Below are 22,577 nucleotides of genomic sequence, written 5' to 3'. Positions count from 1 at the left end.
TTTGGGTTCTTTTCTCGGCCGCTTTGTGGAAACTGATATTACGTTTTGCACAAAAGCTTCTTCCTTTCCTTCTGATTTAGATGAACAGTCGAAGCCCCAGGGCTTCCCTGGTGCCTCCGATGGATGGTAAAGAATCTGCCGGTAATGCTGGAGACCCGGGTTCCATCTCTGGGTCGGGAAGATCCCCTGGAGAGGAGAAAGGCAACCCACTCCAGTATTCTTGCCTGGAGAATCCCCATGGACAGAGGGGCCTGGTGGGCTACAGTCCATGGGGTTGCAGAGTCGGACACGATTGAGTGACTAACACTTTCACTTCTCGAAGTCCCAGCAGTGCCTCCGTGGCTCCATGTCACCGGCGTCCTGTTCTCTCCTGACCTCCTCCCCGCCTCCTGGCTGATCCCAGCCTCCGCACCCTCCTTGTCCCTCCTCAGAGCCTCCTTCTTTGAGCTACTCCCCCCACACTCCCCCCATGGTGACTCCCATTTCCTCTCCCCCTCCAAGTCTTTGTTCCTTAAAAAAAAACAGATTTGATCCATTACTTTAAGTATAGTATGTTTATCAATATGAGTCAGTGGTACGATCTGCTGCTGCTGCTGCTAAGTCACTTCAGTCGTGTCCGACTCTGTGTGACCCCATAGACGGCAGCCCACCAGGCTCCCCGTCCCTGGGATTCTCCAGGCAAGAACACTGGAGTGGGGTGCCATTTCTAGTTTATGCTTATTGCCAACAGAAAGGCTTGGGAAAGAATGTTTCAGTACTGTAAATGTAGCTTTTTTTTTTAATGCCCCAATTTTTAATAAGTCCCTGCATGGCGTGGGACTTGGTTCTTCTTGGTTCTCTGACCAGGGATCGAATTCGTGCCCTCTGCAGGGAGAGTGCCAGTCCTAACCCACGATGGCCGGGAAGACCCTAAGGCTCTTGGATACTGTATTCAGAATATTCTCCTCCCTCTATTTTCGATAACAGAAGGAGATCCATTAAGTGATCTTTTTGTTTTCTTTTATTTGGCCTGATTTGCAACCTATGGGATCTTAATTCCCCCAGTCAGGGGTCAAACCCAGGGCCCCCCCACTCCCACCCACCCAATCACGGCAGTGAGAGCAGAGTCCTAACCACTGGACTGCCAGGGAGGTCCCTTACATGACCTTCTTGGCACTAATATTCTTCCCCCTCAGTCATTGGTAACATCATTGTATCTCTCCAGAGCAGCTAAAAATCCTCCTATCAATTGAATATGAATTGAAGGATGAACAGGACTCTGACTGCTCTCCTTCAAATGGTGATCTCTATTCACAAATTTCGTTTCTCCACAGACCTTATTATCAGGATGTTTTAAGTTGTGGTAAAATACACCTAATGTAAAGTTTTACCATTTTAACCAGTTTTAAGTGTCCAGTTCAGGGGCATTAAGGACATTCACACTGTTAGGCACCCATCACCGCCCTCATCTCCAGAACTCATTTCATCTTCCCCAACTGAAGCTCTGCTCCCCTTAAACACTCACTCCCGGTTCACCGCCCCCTCTGCAGCCCCTGGCGCCCACTCTTCTACTTTCTGTCCCCATGAATATGTCCTCCAGGGACTTCATAGAAGTGGGATCACACAGTATCTGTCCTTTCGTGTCTGGTTTATTTCACTCAGCATCACGTCCTCATGGTTCACCTGCATTGTAGCGGGTGCCAGAAGCTCCTTTCTTTCTAAAGCTGAAGAGCATTCCGTTGTGTGGAGGGATGCATTCTGTTTATCCATTTATCATCCGTCTGTGGACAAGAGTTGTGTCCGTTTTTCGGCTGTTGCGAATAATGCCTCGTTATCTTTTCGTTTAGTGTAAAGTTATGTTCCACAAGTGTAGGAATTATTGTCTGTTCCGACCGTGGATGTATTTCATATGCCTAAAACAGAGCCTGGTACACAGTAGGTACTTACTGAGTGAATGAGTGCATGAATGTGCTCCTCTTTGCCCATTGCTGTTGCTGGGGGGCTGTGTTCTAAGGCTCTCCAGCCGTCATGCGTTAGAGGTTCTAGGTCCATTTGGCCAGCACTTTGTCCAGGTGCCTGCCCATTCATTCATTCATATTTATTCTGCTTTTACTATGTGCTGGGCCCTGAGCCAGACACAGGACGCATGGTGAGCAAAACCAGGCCAAGTCCCTGCTTTCTGAGCTCTAAGAGGGGACACAGACATCGTCAGATAATCGCACAGACTTCTTGTTAAAGAGAGCCATGGAAAGGCACTTCTCCTCCACGCTTTTTCCACTGGATCCAAGTGGCCCACTTGTTCTTTTTTACTGTTGAGTTTTGAAAATTTCTTATGTATTCTCAGTACGAGTGCTTTGTTGGCTATGTGATTTGCAAATAATCTCTCCCAGTCTGTGATGTGTCTTTTCATCCCCTTATCAGCGTCTTCTGTAGAGCAAATCTCTTTAGTTTTAATGAGGTCCAATTTATCCCTTTTTTTCCCTTTATGGAAACGAGATGATCGTTTTTTTTTTTGCTCGTAAGACATGACATGAAATTGACCATTAGTGGCCACTTAGCACATTCGGAATACTGGGCGACCGTCACTACTGTCTAGCTCCAGACGTTTTCATCAGCCCAGGAGGAAACCCCAGGCTCATTCCCTCCTCTGCACAGCCTGTTTTCTACCTCTGCGCATCTGCCAGCATTTCACAGATAAATGGAACTATGTCATGACCTCTCGTGTCTGGCTTCTTTCACTGAGCATGATATTTTCAGATGACAGAGTTTTGATCAGACTCGTGGCTCTGCAGTGACAGTCTGCATTCCTGTCGGGTCCTCCATCAGCATAACATTTTTTGGTGGAGAGCCACACCGTGTGACTTGTGGGATCTTAGTTCCCTGACGAGGGACTGAACCACCTGGCCCCTTTATTTATTTGGCTGCATTGAGTCTTAGTTGCGGCATGCTGGATCCTCGCTGTGGCACACGGGCCCCAGAGTGCCTGGGCCCCGGAGTGCACAGGCTTAGCTGCTCTGTGGCACATGGAATTTTAGTTTCCTGACCAGAGATCGAACCCGCATCCCCTGAATTGCAAGGTGGATTCTTAACCACGGGACCACCAGGGAAGTCCCTCTATCTCCTATTATATCTGAATCTGCCCACTCCTCCCTGTCCATCTCCACTCCCACCATCTGAGCTTGTGCCCTCATCTTTGCTGCTGCTGCTGCTAAATTGCTTCAGTCACGTCTGATTCTGCGCTACGGACCATAGTCCGCCAGGCTCCTCTGTTCAGGGGATTCTCCAGGCAAGAATACTGGAGTGGGTTGCCATGCGCTCCTCCAGGGGATCTTCCTGAGCCCGGGATCGGATCCGCATCTCTTACCTCTCCTGCATTGGCAGTTGGGTTCTTTACCACTAGGCCTTTGTCTTTGATCTGCATCAAATTCCAAACTTGTTTTTCTGCCTCCTGTCTTAACCCTCCAAACCTCCCTCCTCCCACACACATCTTTCCAAAACACAAACGTGACCCAATCCCCTTTCCCAATCCTTACCCAAGTAATGACTCTCAGGCACCTCTCATCAAAGTCTGGGGCGATTAATCACTACATTAAAAGACTCATGGTGTGGGGAAATGTAACTCACAGTCAGGAGGTGCTTTACCTCACTTTATCCCAGCCCACTCTTGATCCTGCCTGGGGAAAAAAAAAAAAAGAATGTGATGGAGCTCAGAGCATATGGTATTTTTAGAAACGAAAGTAGGTTCTTTACTTGGGAAACATGTAAGTATTCTGAGTCCACCCATCCATGAAAAAATCACCTTCAAACACTCCAGGCCCTGAGGATTCCAGATAGAAAGGTAAAAAGATGGTGTATTCTTAAATTAGTCATTTAATTGGAAATGGAAAAATTAGGTGTTTTTTTTCCCCCTATTTTTCGGGTGCACCACATAGCTTATGAGATTTTAGTTCTCCGACCAGGGATCGAACTCACAGCCCCTGCAATGGAAATGCACTTTCTTTCTCTGGCGGTGTCAAGCCTCCGCTGAGGCACGTGGGGTCTTCACTGTGTCACGTGGGGTCTTCTTGCTGCAGTGCATAGACTCTAGCTGCAGTGCTTGGGCTCAGTAGTTGGGGCAGGCAGGCTTAGTCGCTCTGTGGCAGGTGGGATCTTAGTTCCCCGACCAGGGATCAAACCCCAGTTCCCAGCATTGCAAGGTGGATTCTGGACCACCAGGGAAGTCCCAGGCCTGTGCTTTTCAACCACACAGCAGCTTTTAGGTGGGTCAGCAATGAAAACAAGGATTTGGCTGGGGACGCTGGGTGCGTGAGGCCAGGTGAGCAGATCCAGGCATTCAAAGGTCCCTATTGACAAATAAACATTTGCCCCATGGGACCCGACCACCCAGCATCTCCCCAACATGCACCTTTTAAGTGTTGGCAAATGAAACAGATAGAACCTTGAGCTTAAAACGGGATGCTTGCTTTTTGGCAAATCCATTGTAAGGACCATCGGTCTTCAGAGGTTGTTTTTCACTGACCCTTTGGAGTATGAGGCTGTACTTAGGTGTACCTTCAAATCATAGCTGTTTCAGAAATTCATATCAGGAGACCTTCGTTGCTGGTTACTTACACGGTACGTGGTAAGACCATTTGGGAAATTTAATAAAATTTCATAGTCAACCAAACAAATGAAAAAAGCCTTTTCAGAGGAGGAAAATGGAAATAACTTTTTAAATGCCCTTTGTCTTTTAACCATGGAGTTTTGCCTTGACTGTGGCTGCTTGCCACTGTCGTTTTTAGAGCTGAGGTCTCATGCATAAAGCCTAGAATTCTTCTGTTGAAAGGCACTTCCTTCTGCTATTTTATCACCTTCCTGGTTTTGTCTAATCTCACCCAGATTATGGTCGTATTTCTTGGCTTTTTTTAATGTGCACATTAAAATTTCAAACACAGAGTCTTTGTTCTGCAGTCTTGACTTTTTGTGCACCCTTAGACATATTTTGGGACTCTTACAAAGAAGAATGTTTTGCTTTAAATGATCTTATATCGTTAAGCCTACTTTGTCATGTTCAACTTCTCAAATTTTCATGCATTCTGATGAGGTATTCTATTTAAAGAGTATTTTGTTTTAATTAAGCCCATCTTAAGAGACATTTGGTTTTTGCCAAGAATGTGCTTTCTCCCTTACAAATCAGTTATATTTATAACATTCATAAACTAACTTACTAGCAAAGGCAAAATCTCAGCTGCACTGTGGCTGTGTCTTCTAAGTTCATGGGGGATCCAAGGAAAAAAAGAACAGGTTAAGCGAAATCAAGACAAATAAAGACACTTAAACACACGTGGACTTTATTTCCAATATTTTTTTTCCTTCTGAAATACTGGGTTTTAAAGTTGTTTTACAGACAAATTTCTCATCTCTGGAAAGAAGGTGGAGGGTAGGTTGCTATGTTTGTGAGCAAATTGTGGAGAAAACTACATTGGAAATTCCAATTCTCCCTTTGTTCTATTAGGCTGCATCTAAAAATTCAAGTTTATCTTTTCCTGAATATGACAATAAACACCCACATAATAGAGTATACAGAATATAACAGAAAAATAGAGACAGGAGAATGAAAGTCATCTATCTCTTATCAAAAGGCAACCACTGTTACTATTTTGGTCTATTTTGTTCAGAATATTTTACATGTAACTTTCTTATGTGGTTAGGATCACATCATATACAATAATTTTTTATCCTGTGTTTTTATTGTGGTAAAAATACACATAACAAAATCCGTCATTTGAGCCATCCTTAAATGTACAGTTCAGTGGTGGTGAGCACCCATCACCACCTGTGTGTACCATGCATGTGTGCTCAGGTCGTGTCTGACTCTTTGCCACCCCATGGACTGTAGCCTGCCAGGCTCCTCTGTTCATGGAATTTTCCAGACCAGAATACTGGAGTGGGGTGCCATTTCCTTCTCCAGGGCATCTCCCCAACCCCGGAATCGAACCCGAATCTCCCGCATTGGCAGGCAGGTTCAGGAGACACCTTGTTTTCAATGATCTGGGACAGGCAAACGCAGTGTCTCTAACTAGGTGTGCCTATTATTAAATTCCACACCTCAGTGGATAGTTCTTGCTGAGGTGTGTGGAGGGAAAGGTGAAGAAGTAAAATGTGCCTCCAAGGTCACAGGCACTCAGACCTGCCTGGTGGGATGCAGACGAAAAAAATCCTCCAGCAACTGAGTTACAGCTTGTGTCTTTGCCACGGGACTTCTCACCACATCCTGATACGCCACTTCTTGCTTCCAGGGAAGAGTACCTGGGATTTAGACTGGTAAACAAGTCAACTCTTGGTTGTCATTGATGGCCGGGGACAAGGATGATGCATAAGTAAACAGGTAACTTTCAAAGTGCATTTTAGCTACTATCATTGTAATTTCTTCCCCTACCAAATTTTCTCTAAGTAGCAAAATGGGATTATTTGGAAGGTGGTTCCTTTCTTCTGGGCTTCCCTTGTGGTTCAGCTGGTAAAGAATCCGCCTGCAATGTGGGAGACCTGGATTCCATCCCTGGGTTGGGAAGATCCCCTGGAGAAGGAAAAGGCTACCCACCAGTATTCTGGCCTGGAGAATTCCATGGCCTGTATAGTGCATGGGGTGGCAAAGAGTTAGACAAAACTGAGCGACTTTCACTTTCACTTTCCTTTGTTCTATTTTTTTCTTCTTTCCTGGTCTTGTGGGGTGTGGACAATCCAAGGGCTGGATACTCATTGTCCAAGTAAGAAATAGCTACAAAGATGTTAGATGAGAATACCTCTATAGACTATAGAAGAAGTCTAAAGAAGAAATACAGATGGCCAATAGACACACGAAAAGATGCTCAACATTGCTAATTACCAGAGAAATGCAAATTAAAACTATAATAAGGTACCACCTCGTACCGATCAGAATGACTATCATTAAAAACTCTACAACTAACAAATGCTAGAGAGGATGGGGAGAAAAGGGAACCCTCCTACACCGTTGGTGGGCACGCAAGTTGGTGCAGCCACTATGGAAAACAGTACTCAGAAAACTAAAGAGAGAATTATCATATGATCCAGCAATCCCACTCCTGGGCATATGTCTGGACAAAACTCTTAATTCAAAAAGATACTGTACCCCTCTGTTCATAGCCGCACTATTCACAATAGTCAGGATGTGGAGACAATCTAAAGGTCCCTCGACCGACGAATGGACAGAGAAGACATGGTGCGCATATCAGCAGAATACACTACTCAGCCACGAAAAGAACGACATACTGCCACCGGCAGCCACGTGGGTGCAATTAAGGATGATCATACTAAGTGAAGTAGGTCGGAAAGAGAAAGACAAATAACATATGACATCACTTATATGCGGAATCTACAATATAACACGGATGAACCTGTCTACAAAACAGACTCACAGACACAGAGAATGGACTTCCGGTTGTCAAGGGGGCGGGGCTGGGGGCGGACGGCGTGCAAGGCTGGGGCTAGCGGATGTACGCTATTGTCTATAGAATGGATGAACAACAAGGTCCTACTGTATGGCACGAGGAACTATTCCATCTCCTGTGATAAACCATAACGGAAAAGAATATTTGAAAAAGGAATGCATGTATCTGTATAACTGAATTAATTTGCTCTACAGCAGAAATCAACGCAATACTGTAAATCAACTATACTTCAATAGAAAAACATTGTTTAACGTTAGATGATGCACTAGAAATTAATAGGTGTCCCACGTGCTGTTTTTTGGAAAACCAAAGTTCAACCTGATTTCATGGGACGGGCCCTCTACCTTAGACCCCGGGCTCTGAGATTTCCCGACAGAAGGCAACTTTATGCTGTTTTATCCTCAGGATCAACTATCAGTCCGCTCCACGTCCAGTGCCCAGCTCAGTGGGCAGCTCCCCCTGGTTTCTGGTTGTGGGAGATTCAGGTGAGGGCCGGGGAGAAACCATCTTTCCTTCACCACCCCCCATCTCTTTTCATATTCTGGTTATTAATAATTAATTCTCCCCGTTAATTCTCAGTGCTCTGTTCTTTTGGACCAGGCCAAAGCACACTTTGCTTTTCCTATTTCCTTTCACTCTAATCATGAAATCCCTCCAGGCTGAAGCTTCTTCTCAGAAACCTGGCAATTAGAAGAGGCAGCGGGTCTCTCGCCAACACTTCATTTGGAGCCGCGTCATCAATAATTAACCCCAAGTTACGCTCAGCACACAAATGCTCAGCACACAAATGCACCGGGTGAGATTGGCAAGGGCGCGGGCGCCTTCTCTCCTGGGTTTTTACCCGCGTTTGCGAAATCCAGGAAACGGACGCAGCCCGTTCCATTAGCAGGAGTGAGCCGTCCGCTCTGGAACACTTAGGAAACCGCAGCCCAGACGCCTCTCTCCTGCACTTCAGCTTGAGAGTTGTTCGTCCAGCTGTTGTCTAAGGCCCAGGACAGCGCTTTCTCCCACCGGCATCTCACAGGGCCGCTCAGGCTGCAGCTGTCCTGCGCACATTTGTATTTTGACTTGCTGCCTACTGAGTCGCATCCCTGGGGATGACGGTGGAGGGTGAAGGGTGGATTCCGAAGGAGCTGTGGTCACCTTGACCCAAATCCAGTCCGTGGCTAAAACAGTCACTGTGAAAGGGATCTAGATGGGTTGGTGGGCTTCTTTTTTTTTTCCCTTCCTTCCTTCCTTCCTCCCCTTCCTTCCAGGGAGGGGGCTGGGGAACTAGTGTTTAATGAGGACAGAGTTTCAGTTTGGGGAGATGACAAAATTCTGGAGGTGGATGGTGGTGGTGGTGGTGGTTGCATGACAACGTGAATGTACTTCCTTCCCCTGAACCAGATACTTTGCGATGGCTAACCTGGTACATTGTATGTTGTGCAGATTTTCCCACAAAAATGTATACAACTTTCTTAAAAAAACAAATCTTTTTTTTTTTAATTCTTGTAAAAACACTGATTTTATTATTCAGAAAAAAAAAACAAAAGGAAAAGACAGAAACAAAATCCTGGTCATTTGCAGTATCTATCAGCTTTCAATTTGGCTCTCCTGTCCAGAAGTGTTTCATGCAAGAATCCATGTTTCCGGGCCTTTTTCAGAATTTTACTGTCTTCTTTACTTATATTAAGCTTGTGGTCCTGGAAGCTCTGGAATTTTTTTAGGTAATTGATTTCACACCCCACTCCAGTACTCTTGCCTGGAAAATCCCATGGCTGGAAGAGCCTGGTAGGCTGCAGTCCATGGGGTCGCTAAGAGTCGGACACGACTGAGCGACTTCACTTTGACTTTTCACTTTCATGCATTGGAGAAGGAAATGGCAACCCACTCCAGTGTTCTTGCCTGGAGAATCCCAGGGACAGGGGAGCCTGGTGGGCTGCCGTCTATGGGGTCACACAGAGTCAGACACGACTGAAGTGACTTAGCAGCAGCAGCAGCAGCAGATTTCACACTGACATTTCCTTTGTCTTCTTCTGGAATATCATCTTTTTTCTTGGTTTCTCTTTTGGCACAGGATCTGATCTTTACCATTTCTTCTTCTCCTGCCATTTTACTTTTTGCTTCTATATCACCTGCTTCATTGCATCTAATAAAACAGCCATTGGAAGCCAGTAAAGCCATTTTCCCATCTTGAAAGATGGGTTCTCACTGCTCTCTAGGTCCAATTGCATCTGAACGCCCAACAAGAAGTCCATCTGAATTTATACCTAGGTATTTTCCATAGCCAGATTTCAGGGCAATTCTGGAATCAGACTGTTTGACAGCTGTAAACTGCTCTGGAGGACTAGGGCCTCATCAGCTTCTTTATGTGAAGCTCCCAGTGTAAAAAGTCCATTGTCAAGTGGACTTGACATACTTCTGAACTTGCACTTTAAAATGGTTCGTTGGGCACTCTATTGGGGACTTCATGTTGGGATGGAAAAAGGCCTGGGATTGGGAGACGTGCCCGCTCCACTGGTGCATATGTTTTTGGGGATCTCGGGCTCCGTCTCCACTTTCCTGCCTCCCTCCCCCATTCCTGCTCCGGTTCACGTGTTTGGCCACAAGCATGGCCGAATACTCCTATGTGAAGTCCACCAAACTCGTGCCCAAGGGAACCTTTATCCATTTAGGTTCCTTTATCCATTTCAGTTGCTATGGTTCCTGAAATCTCACCAAAGTTTTTTACTGTCCCCCACATTCCAACAATTCTTCATCCACTTCTCTTTTTCTCTTCTCTTTGCTCTTTTTCTTCTTGCTCTTGGCCTTGGTTCCCTTAGGCACGAGTTTGGTGGACTTCACATAGGAGTATTCGGCCATGGTCATGGCCAAACACGTGAACCAGAGCAGGAATGGGCGAGGGAGGCATGAGAGTGGAGATGGAGCCTGAGCTCCCCGAAAACGTACGCACCAGTGGAGCGGGCATGTCTCCACCAAATCCCAGGCCTTTTTTCATTCCAACATGAAGTCCCAAATAGAGTGCCCAACGAACCATTTTAAAGTGCAAGTTCAGAAGCATTTAGCACATTTGTGATGTTGTGAGACCACCGCCTCTAACCCGCTCCTACACACTTTCCTCACCCTCGAAGGGAAACTCACACCCAGGAAGCAGGCAGTCCTCATCCACCATGCCCCCACCTCCGGCAACCTCCTCCTGGCTTTCTGTGTCTGTGTATTGACTTTCTCGAGGTATTTCATGTACATGGACTCCTGCAGCATGCGGTCTTTTGCGTCTGTCTTCTTCCGCAGGACGTCATGTTTTCGGGGTCCATCCACATTGTAGCGTGTGTCATTGCTTTATACAGCTGAGCAATGATTCATCGTTTACTCATCCTCCATTGATGGCTGATGGATACTTGGGAGTTTCCACCTTTAGCCATCGTTGTGTGTGTGTGTGTGTTTTTAATTACCATTTGATCATTTATTTTAGGAAATTTCTTTCTTTGTTTATTTCACTTTATTTTTGGCCGTGCCTCACGGCATGTGGCATCTTAGTTCCCCGACCAGGGGTGGAACCTGTGCCCCCTGAGCTGGAAGCGTGGAGCCTTGACCAGTAGAGACCAGGGAAGTCTTAAAGTTTGTTTCATTTTTAAGTTAATTTTTACTGGAGTGTAGTTGCTTTACGATGTTGTATTAGTTTCTGCTGTGCACCAAAGTGAATCACCTATATGTATACATACGTGTACATGTTAAGTCGCTTCAGTCGTGTCCGACTCTTTGCGACCCCATGGACACAAACCTGCCAGGCTCCTCTGTCCATGGGATTCTCCAGGCAAGAATACTGGAGTGGGTTGCCATTTCCTCCTCCAGAGGCTCTTCCTGACCCAGGGATCGAACCTGAGTCTCTGATGTCTCCTGCACTGGCAGGTTCTTTACCAATAGTGCCACCTGGATGCCCATGTATTCGTGTCCCCTCTTTTTTGGATTTCCTTCCCACTTAGGTCCCACGGAGCACGGAGCAGAGCGCGCTCTCACTGGCTCTCTGTTCTCACTGGCTTTCGGTTTCACCTCTGGCTGTTGTGCATCTGGCTGCTGTGACCGCCTGTGGGCCGGGATTTCCTTGGGCACCTCTGCCGGGATGGTTCAGATGCCCCTTGGCTTTCAGTTTCTTTCTCTCCCCATCAGGAAGGCTGGCAGCTGCCCTTCCTCACCTGTGGCCAGGTTGGTCCTGCTGGGGCCTCCTGCAGCTTCTCTTGGAGAACCTGCCGGGTGACATGTCTCAGTGGGTCACAGCCATCAGAGGCCACCTAGCAATTAGGCAGCCATCTCGTCATGCTCCCTGGGGAGGGTGCCCAGAGATGTGGGCAGGTAGTTCTGTCTGTCATCGGTTTTCTAGAAGCGCCACCGGAGGGGAGCTCATGGCCTTGAAGGGGCAGGTGTTGGAGAATCCAACTCCTTGAGTCACCTCTCAGCTAACCCTCCTTTTCCAGTCCCTGGATATCCTGTCCTACTTCAACTGGAGTGTGACCAGGGCGTGTGACAGGTGGGGACGCCGACATGGGAGGGGAGGACAGTGCCAGCGAACTGTGCGCCGGTGCGGTTCACCAGGCGACCCGCCAACATCAGGGCTGTCCTGGGGAGTCGGCTGCTTCCTGATTGTGGATCCAGCAAACACGAGTGATGGGCTTTTAGGATGTGACCGCATAGAGTCATCAGCCGTGGGGCTGCTTCGTCTTTGTTTCCCAAACCCTTTTAATTTATTATATTAAGGTGAAGTTCAGCACACATAAAATCAACCATTTTATTTTCATCTCTGTGTGTGTGTGTTTAGTTATTAAGTCGTGCCTGACTTTCTACAACCCCACGGACTGTAGCCCACCAGGCTCCTCCATTCCATGGGGTTTCCAAGGCAAGAATACTGGAGTGGGTTTCCAGTTATTTCTCCAGGGGATCTTCCTGAGCCAGGGGTCGAACCTGAGTCTCCTGCATTGGCAGGTGAATCCGTCACCACTGAGCCACCTGGGAAGTCCCTATATATTTAAATTTTTATTTTATGTTTGAGTGTAGTTGACTTACAACATTGTGTTAGTTTCAGGTGTACAGCACAGCGGTCAGTTATATATGTACATATCAGTTCAGTTCAGGTCAGTTGCCCGGTCGTGCCCGACTCTGCGACCCCGTGGACTGCAGCACGCCAGGCCTCCCTGTCCTTCACCAACTCCTGGAGCTTGCTCAAACTCATGTCCATCGCGCTGGTGATGTCACGCAACCATCTCATCCTCTGTTGTCCCCTTCTCCTCCCGCCTTCAATCTTTCCCAGCATCAGGGTCTTTTCCAATGAGTAAGTTCTTCATATCAGGTGGCCAAAGTATTGGAGTTTCAGCTTCAGCAGCAATCCTTCCAGTGAATATTCAGGACTTCCTTTAGGATTGACTGCTTTAATCTCCTTGCAGTCCAAGGGAGTCTCAGGAGTCTTCCCCAACACCACAGTTCAAAAGCATCAATTCTTCAGCACTCAGCTTTCTTTATAGTCCAACTCTCACATCCATACATGGCTACTGGAAAAACCATAGCTTTGACTAGACCTTTGTTGGCAAAGTAGTGTCTCTGCTTTTTAATATGCTGTCTAGGTTATATATATATGGTATGTACATATAGCTACTCTCTTTCAGATTCTTTCCCATATAGGTTGTAACAGAGTACTGAGTAGCGGTCCCTGTGCTACACAGTTGGTCCTTGTTTATTACCTAAAAATAAACCATTTAATTAAACTAATTAATTAATTATCCTACTTATTTTTAGAGCTGGATGATTTATTTAATTGAAGTATAATTGCTTACAGTGTTGTGTTAGTTTCTGCTATGTAATGACGTGAATCAGCTATACATATACACACATCCCCTCACTCCTGAGCTTCCCTCCCAGTCCTCTAGATCGTCACGGAGCACCGAGCTGAGCTCCCTGTGCTACACTGTAGCTTCCCATTAGCTATCTATTTTTCTTTTTAAAAATTTTAAAATTTTGCCTGGACCTTGAAACATGTGGGATCTTCGTTTCCCGACCAGGGAGCGACCCTGCACCCCAGGGCACTGGAGTCCTAACCACTGGGCCGCCAGGAAGTCCCCACCTTGGCCATTCTAAAGTGCACAATTCAGCAGCATTCAGCGCCTTCACAATGTCGTGCCTCCACCCCCTCCGTCTGGTTCCAAAGTACATGCCTCCCCTTCAAGGAGCCCTCATACCCCCTGAGTACTTACTCCCCAACCCGAACCCTCTGGCCAGTCATTTGAAAGTTCAGCCCTACACGTGAAGCCGGGCCTCTTGATGGATGTCCATGGCACGTGGTAGGAACTTAAAGAAGGAAGGGTGCAGATGAGGACATCTGTCACGTCCAGGCAGAAGGCTAGACACTCCCCAATGTCTGCTATTCCAGGGGTAACTGGAATGTTTGCCTTTTTCTATGTTTCAGAGGTTGGATCGTGTCTTAAAAGAGTCAGGGCAGTGGAGGCAAGATGATTGGCAGGGCCTCCACTTTCTACTTGGGTGGTGTCGGGCACAGAGTTTATTTCTTTACACATTTTTATTTTATTTTTCTTCCCTTTTTTATTGGATGCACCGCACAGCACGCAGGATCTCAGTTCCCTGACCAGGGATGGAACACCTGTCCTTGCCGTGGAAGCACAGTCTTAACCACTGAACCACCAGGGAAGTCCCATCCACAGCTGTAATTTATGTCCCTGGGACTCAGCTTCCTGGCCTCTGGAGGGGCCTAACAATACCTCTCTGGAGGGCAGCTAGGAGGGGGCTTCGTACAGAGGTTGGCACACAGCAGGTGCTTAGAAATTGTTATCAGAATATTGTGCTTATTCCACGATGGACATGGGAGGATGTTGGGGATGTTGCAGAGACTGACTGTGCTGTTGTCAGCGGGGCTTCGGGGGACAGCCACGTACCACTACTGCCTGTTCTAGTCCTGAAAGGGAAAGTGATAGTCGCTCAGTCGAGTCCAACTCTTTACTACTCCATGGACTGGAGCCCGTCGGGCTCCTCTGTCCATGGCATTCTCCAGGCAAGAATATCGGAGTGGGTTGCCATTCTCTTCTCCAGGGGATGTTTGCGACCCAGGGATACAACCCGGGTCTCCTGCATTGCAGGCGGATTCTTTACCATCTGAGCCACCAGGGAAGTCTAGAGAATTAAAAGGAGGTGGAAAGGTGAAGACCAGGGCAGAGACCTAGGAGGAACTTGCCTCCACTCAGGAGAAGGTGAGACAACTTGAAAACCTTTGAAGAAATGAGGACAGCGTCACACCCTGACTCACCTGTGCCGGTGGGTGTCTCCCTGGGATCGTCCGGGAGCCGCCTCCTCCTCTCCTTTGAACTCGGAAGCTGTGGAGGAGGGTTCCAAAGGCTGTGACTAAGCTCCCAGCCAGCTGACCCTCGCGGCCTTCTGCTGAGCAAGCAGGCGCCGGGCGAGCGCGCCCCGGGCAGCGCATTCATGTGGCTGAGCAAGAATGTGATTTTTGTTTGCCATGTTTCCAACTCTTCTTTGCACACAGAAAAATGCTGCGTGCTTGAGGGTGTGCCCCATTTTTTCTGGCATAGAAGACACTTCTTTAATTCCCAAATAGGATCTGGGATCCACTCTCCTGGTGAGGAAGTCACACTGATTGGCCGGGGACCCCCTCCCCACCATTCCCCCAACCCCTAAGGCATCTTTAGCAAGATGCTACTTATTCTAGATCATCAGAAAGGCAGAATCTGACCGTATTTGTTTCCTAGTGACAAACGATCACCAACTGGGTGCTTAAAATCAACAGAAATGTGGGGCTTCCCTGGTGGTTAAGACTTCCCACTTCCAATGCACGGGATGTGGGTTCAATCCCTGGTTGGGGAAATAAGATCCAGCATGCCACTCATCTCAACCAAAAATTTTTTAAAAACTAAACAAACAGAAATGAATTCTCTTTCAGTCCTGGAGGCCAGATGTCTGAAGTCAAGGTGTCAGTAGGGCCGACTGGAGCCCCTCTCCTGGCTGTGGGTGGTCCCCAGCAGTCCCTGGTTTTCCTTAGATGCTAGCTGCTTCCCTCCAGGCTTCGCCTCTGTCATGCGGCCATCTCCCTCGCGTGCATCCTCTCCTTATATAAGGACACCAGTCCCTGGATTTACGGCCCACCCTAATCCAGTATGGCGTCCTCTTAACTGACTACATCTGGACAGACCCTACTTCCAAATATGGTCATATTCTGAGGTCCCGGGTGGATGTGAATTTTGGGAGGGGGGACACGATTCAGCTCGGTACATGAACAAAAACTATAAATGGCAGCAAGGATCTTCAAATTCCAAACACACAAACCTGATACACAGAAAGCCAGACTACCTCCTTTTAAGTACAACCACATTTCATCAGTTTTCTTTTTGTCTGTTTTGTTTTTTTAGGTTAAACTTCTGGGGCTCCTTCACGCCCCAGGCAACACCACCCGGCCCCAGGTAACTGCCGAGCAGCTGGGGCCTTTGGGGAGCAATTAGAGGTACCAGGGGTTCTCTGGGGGCAGTGCTCTGAGGGAACCTGCACGTGTTGGGTGCCAGTATACAGAAATACAGCTAGTTTTTATACGTGGCTGTTGCATCCTGTGACCTTACTGAAGTCACTTCTAAGTCCCAGGGGACTTTTTAAACGGATCCCTTGGAAGTTTCTGTGTAGACAAGCACATCATCTGTAAATAGGAGCTTTTGTGTTTTCCTTTGGCATCTGTGTGCCTTTTCTTGCATTTCTTGCAAGTTCGTTCTGGCTCGAACTTCTAGGACTCTGAGGAGCGGTGGTGCTGAGAGTGAAATCCTGGCTTCGTTCCCAATCTCAGGGGAAAATCTGTCAGTCTTTCAAAAATAAGTACGATGGTAGCTGTAGGCTTTTTGTAGATGTGGAGGGGCAGCTGTGCTGCGTGGCACATGCAGACCAGGGACCAGTGTCCCCTGCAGCGGGAGTGCTGAGTCTTAACTCTACCTCCAGGGAAGTCCCCCCAGTTCTTTACACGACTGAGGAGGTATCACGTGTGGGACAATCCACAAGCAGAGGGCGTGTGGCATGGCAAGGTGTGTTCCGGAGAACAGACTTGGAAGCAGAGCAGCTAGAAGGTGGCGGTGAAGGCGGGGAGCCCTTACTGAGATCCACCCTTGCCTCCCAATCCTGTCACCTACGTCCTGGTGGGCTCGTGGAAGAGGGAGCAGAGAAGCTTTCTGTGGGTGACAGGAGGAGCATCGATTGAGTGCTTACTGTGTGCCACGCACTCGTGGCGTATGATAGATCTAGCTCTAGTTCTCAGAATAGCTGTATGGGGCAGAGTCATTGTCAGTTCCATTTCAGCCGCAGAAACTAGGGTGATAGGAGAGGTGAAGTCATTTGCCCGAGGTCGCACAGCCAAGAACTCAAAGTGCCCGGGCCGTCTGACTTTAGAGCCTGAAATATCCACTTAGCAGAGGTGACGTGCTGTGATGCCTCGTGGCTGGGACCTAATGACCTTACTGGGCAAAGTCAGTGAATGACGGGAACTTGTGGCTGGCTTTCGCCATCCGACAAGTCGAACTGCAGACTCACACTTGCTTGGGCACAATGAGGCTCTCTGGGTCATAGAATACTCTGTCAGGGGTGTTGTTCTGCCACTCGATTGCTGGCTAAGAGCGGTTTCTATTCAGAGGACAGGGACCACAGATGTCCTGATGTTTGTCATTTTCACATTTTTTTTCCTTTTTAGTTGCCTGTCCGACAGTTCACTCTGCACCCGGGGATGGGTTTTCCTAATGAGTTTAAGCTGCACACAGCAGACTCTGACCAGCTTCTGAAGGGGACCTTTTTTTAAATGAGAAAAAAAATAATTTTTGTTTTTAGTAGGCCAGGGATGTCCTATAAAAATGAAGAGGGAGATAAAAATAAGACAGCTTTTTATTACTACAGAAGACACTTTGTGTTTGAGAACTCAGTTTCCACGTTGCCTCAAGTGGGTATGTGAAATGCCTTTCTTCCAAAGAAATAGCTCAAAATGGTAGCCAAGTTATTCCCACCCCCCCACCCCCCCTCCCCCGCCGCCCAAGTTTACCATTACTGAGAAATCTGGCCCGCCTTTGTTCTTGCAAAAATGCAAGTGACTAATCAATCCGAAAGGAATTAAGCTGTCCTTGGTAACGTGAAGCCACGGAACTCAAGTCAGTTGTGTGGATTCCAAGGGGGAAGAGAACACGATCCAGGTAGACTGCCCTGAATGATTGGAAAGGGAGATGGACTCTGTGAAGGAAGTGATGTCTGGGTCTTTGAAAATTTAATGAGGATGTGACTTGACACTTGGACCCCTGTTGTTCGCCTGGGCAGAGTGGAGAACGCTAGTCTGCACAAAATCATCTCCACTCCAATGAGACATTTTCTTTCCTAGATGAAATTAGATTTCTGAAAGCACTGTTTTCCTTTCGTGACTGTGATCTGGCAGTGAGCGGGCCACTGTGTGTGCCTTCCCCAGGCTGGACCAGATCCCTGAGCAGATGTGAGGGATTAGCTGGGGTTTCCATCTGCTGACGGTCACTGCTGTCTCTGAATCTCCTGACTGGTTATCAGAGGACACGGGAACTGCTTTGTGCAGGCGGCGTGGGCTGCCTCTTTCTGGCTGAGGGTGAAGAAACTGGCCTTGGCAGAGTTTGGGCTATTGTGATGTCAGTGCTGCGCGAGGACCCTTCTGTCCAACTGCATAGACTTTCTCTTGGAGGACTGAGATGAATACAAAGGAGAAGTCCTCTGACCTTTCTGGAATGTGTGCACATTTTTTTGATTTCTTAAGCTCTTTCTGCAATGGGCAAAGGCTGATAAATGGGTTTCAACATGTTTTCAAGATGTCTCCCACTTCTGATTCATGGTCGTCCAGCAGCAAAACCAGATACGTCCAATTCAAGCAAATACTGTTGCTTTTTCCCCTTCTTTGATACGGCAAGGCCCTGCAGTGGCTCACAGAGACAATAAATACAGACTACAGTCTTGGTCTGAAGGAGTTTCAGGCTGCAAAGCCAGTAGACAGGAAAACAGTAAGAGAAAGTCTAAATAGAGTTGTTGTTGTTCAGTCGCTCAGCTGTGTCCCACTCTTTGCAACCCCATGGACTGCAGCATGCCAGGCTTCCTTGTCCTTCACTCTCTCCCGGAGTTTGCTCAGACTTATGTTCATTGAGATGATGATGCCATAAATAGAGCAGGACATCAAATTTTCAATTAAATAATTATTTGAGTAATTATTTGCTTAATGGCTACATTCCTCCTAGGTCAGAAGGCCCTTGAAGGCAGGAAAGGAATCTATCCTTTTCATCATCCTATTCCCAGCACCTGGGCAGTGCTTGAAACAAATCAAGTCCCTAAATATGTATTGTCTGATGGAATGAGATTGCAACAAGGTTTTGGGTTTAACACTTGCTACTTTGGAGTGGTGTCTGCTACATGAATTGTTTTCCTTACAGGTTGACTTATAAAGCTTTCAACATCTAAGTAACATAAATGGGCATAAAGTGAGTGCCTATCTCAGTGGATAACTAGGATACTTAATTTTCCTTTGTAGGAGCAATCTGCCTGTGAGCAGATTAAAAAGTCTACTACCTTGGTGGGAGGGGCTTCCCCAGTGGCTCAGTGGTAAAAAATCCACCTGCAATACAGGAGACATAGGAGAAGCGGGTTAGATCCCTGGGTCAGGAAGACCCCTTGGAGGAGGAAATGGCAACCCGCTCCAGTATTCTTGCCTGGAGAATCCTATGGACAGCGGAGCCTAGCAGGCTACAGTCCACACTGCACAAAGAGTCGGACAAAGAGTCGGACACAACTTAGTGACTGAGTATAGCACAGCACATCTTGGTGGGATTTAAGAGACACTGGAAGGCAGCTCCTTTTAAAAAAAAAAAAATTCTAATTTTTCAATTAGATATTCATTCCTTTGCACACTGCAGGTTTTTAAGTCTTCCAATTACACCATTCAAGTGCAGAAATAAAGGTGTACACCTTAAGCCTTTATTCTCCCAACACTTTTTGCAGGCTTTGTGGAAATGGAGGCCCTGGCTAAGCTGTGGGGATAATATTGATCTAACTCTCTGCTTAAAAATAACGGGGCTATGGTTGATTCTGATGGAAATGAGCTTAGGTGGTGATTGGAAAAGCAATTTTCAGACTCAAACTTGGGAGAAGCATCTACAGATCACACTCTAAGAAACCTAAAGAATTCGGAACTGACATTGAAAAGTATTTAAAATTGATAATATCATTGAGTTCAAAGCTGCACATGTCACATTATCAAGTTCAAAGTATACTGTCATTCTTTCTCAGTAACTACGCTGTTATCTCCAAGATAACCAAGGCTACAGGAACAAGATCAGGAAGCCAAGTCTGAGGGCTGAGACCTGATACCCAGACCCCTTTTCTGCTGTGCCCTTGTCACGTAAGCAGCCACACATCTTATCTGCACCCAGAAGTATGTGGGGAGCCTTGAGCAGCACACTCTTGAGATTATTAGGAGATTGAATTCTTTGGAATCATCCAACAACCTCGAACAAAGAAAGTGAAAATGGCCCGTTTTGATAAATGACAGCAGAAAGTTCCTTCAAATCAATGGGCCATCTGTAGATATAAAACAGTTGCTGGTAAACTGTATTAGAGATGAATTATCTCCTCCATTACAATGTTTCCTTTTCTTTAACGCAATTTAGTCCAAGCAAATTGAACAGAAAAGCTTGGGAGGGGTCACATTCAATGGTGGTGGTGGTGTGGGGGAAGCAGAGAACTTACTGGAAACAAGATATGAAATGGGAAAGGAGGTCCGGAGCAGGGGCCAGCGGAGGCCTGCTGCCCAGGAGGCCTGTGCCGAGGACCCTGGCTGTGCCCACGGGAAATTGAATTCAGAGCTCCCTCTGAATCGTAAATCCAGGGCAGCTGGCAGCTTGCCCAGGGCGGCTGGCGCGAAAGGGCAGGAGCGTCTGCGTCTGGCCGACCCCTCTGAGGGTGGGCCCCAGGTGTGCCGGCTGGGGATTCGGTTCCAGCCTTAAGATAACGTTCATCCACAAGCTTTACACTTTATTAATGTCAAAGCGCACTCATCGCCAGGAAAGGAGAGCCTCCATGACACCCCAGAAAGGGTTGAAAAGCTGGAATGACTCTGAAATGCCTCCGGACCAAGGAGGAAGGCTTGACTTTTAAATATGTTTCTTGAGCTTTTTCGCTGAGCACACGTGCGAGGAGGACCCCCCCGGACCACCCCCCCAAGCCCCTCGTCGCCGGGTTTTGTGCTCCGGACCCCACGTCGGTCCACAGGCTGCTGGAAAGCGGGGGCTGAGCGAGGCGCGACGCCTCACTCCCCGGCCCCTGCCCGCGAGGGCCCAGTCTCAGACGCGCGGGGGTCTCCGGGCGGGGCCGCGCGCGCTCCCGAGGGGGGCCGGCGGGGCCCCGCCCACCGCGCCCGGGGCGGGGCCTGCGCGCCACGTGACGGCGGCGCGGCGCGCTGAGCGCCCCGCCCCGCGGGAGGAGGCCCGGGCCGCGACCCGGCCCGCGCGCTGCTGGAGCCGCCCGGCCGCCCGCGCGCTCCGCACCCGCGGCCCCTCGCCCGCCGGCTCCGGGCTCGCCGGCTGCGGCAGCCGCCTCAAGATGGACGAAGACGGCGGCGGCGGCGAGGGCGGCGGCGGTGAGTGTCGGAGGTGTGGCCGGCCCGCCCGGCGGCCTGGGGCGGCGGGGGGGGGGGGGGGGGGGGGCGGACGGTGGTGGGTCGCGGACGCGCCGGACCGCCGGGGAGCGGGGACGGCCGCTCCCGGCTCGGGGGGCTGGGGGTCCGGGTCCGCCCGAGGAGACCGCATCTGGGTAACAGCGCTGCCGGCTGGCGACCGCCGAGGCCCGCGGCGCGCCGGGCCCCGGAGCCCGAGGCGGGGGTGCTGGGGACCCCGAGGCGGGGGCCGGCGGGGTCGACGCGCGGGCCGGGCGAGCGTCCGGAACGGCCGGGGTCGCCAGGAGGCTCGGGCCGGGACTCGGCGGTCGCTTTCCCCGGGGCGGGGGACCTTGGGGGCGACCTTCCCCGCCTCCTGTCGCCAAGGGCGTCCACGCCCTCGGAGCCCAACCGCCGGTGACCACCCTCCTGGCGTCTTCCCCAGGTGGTGCGGATTGCCAGGGGGGACCCCGGGAAACCGGGAGGGCAAAGTTTGGAATTGGGGATACCCCGGGTCCAGGAAGGGCGGCCGCGGAGAGAAGGTTGAGCATCGTGACAGTTTTCTTGGCTTTAGGTCCAAGTGGTCACGGGGGTCGTTTAAGTGAGGAGGGGGCAGCGAGGGCACACGCGTGTTAGAAAGTAAGGGAACGTGACGGAGTCAGCGGAAAACAATAAGTAAAAAGTCAGAGGAGACGAGGGTCGGAGTCGGGAACTGCTGCCCGCCCGCAGGTGGGACCAGAGAGAACCAGGCTGCCCGTCCGACGCTCAGTCACCTCTTGCTGGAAGATTCGCTTTGACTGTAAATTGTTTAGTGGAATACAGATTCCTGTCGTGTCATGCTGCGAATTACGCCTTTCAAACCGAATAAGGCGTCTGCATAATGTCTATGGATGGAGTGAGTCGTTGGCTTGGGACACAAAGGGTTAATACCACTGTTTTTTACAGGAACACTGGAAGTGAAGGATCTCTCTGTGTGTGTTTTTGCTAAAGATCTCCTAAATGCTGACAGACGGAATCATCAGAATCTCTTGTAATAAGGGAGCGTTTGGGGAAAAGAAAAAAAAAATCTTAATTACAGGCTGCCGGAGCAGCTGCCTGTAAGAATCAGCAGCATTGAACGCTTCGGGATGAAGTAGTTAATCAAGGTGCTTTCTAGAATTTAAGTGATGCTCCAGGGGGAGATGTTTGCCTCGCAGTAAGCCGGCGGGGCTGGGAGGGTGGGAAGTTGGCCCGAGCCCTGGCATTTGCGGAGTTCACTTCTCCTGGTTGAAGCTGGGGGTAGCACTGTGGCCCCGAGTGGCTGTGTTGTTTATGATGGAAAGTTCTGTGGGAAGAAGGAGCCCAGGTGCACACCCTCCTCCAGCCAGACTGCCGTCTGAAGCGTCCAAGAGATGGATTCTCCCTGGACGCCCTGCTTCCTGCCTGTCACAGCTGGGGTAACGGTACAGGCAGACAGGCAGCTCCTCCTTAGAAAATGAAGACTG

General features: G+C 48.9%; 1 protein-coding gene and 1 pseudogene across 1 annotated transcript in view; one reads left to right on the top strand and one right to left on the bottom strand.

Annotated features, from left to right (window-relative positions):
* Positions 1–8,972: 8,972 nt before the first annotated feature.
* On the bottom strand, positions 8,973–10,271 carry LOC109578237 (protein FRG1-like; annotated as a pseudogene).
* Positions 10,272–20,921: 10,650 nt separating this feature from the next.
* The window catches only part of CYTH3 (cytohesin 3), a 68,960-nt gene continuing 67,304 nt past the window's right edge, over positions 20,922–22,577 (top strand). The window contains exon 1 of the mRNA XM_070780223.1: positions 20,922–21,078. Coding sequence (XP_070636324.1) covers positions 21,042–21,078 — 37 coding nt within the window. The 5' untranslated portion in view covers positions 20,922–21,041. The remainder of the gene's footprint in view (positions 21,079–22,577) is intronic.

Source organism: Bos indicus, chromosome 25 (assembly GCF_029378745.1).
Source record: "Bos indicus isolate NIAB-ARS_2022 breed Sahiwal x Tharparkar chromosome 25, NIAB-ARS_B.indTharparkar_mat_pri_1.0, whole genome shotgun sequence".
Lineage (NCBI taxonomy): Eukaryota > Metazoa > Chordata > Mammalia > Artiodactyla > Bovidae > Bos > Bos indicus.
Note: the sequence above shows the minus strand (reverse complement) of the source record. Positions and strands in the feature narration are given on the sequence as shown.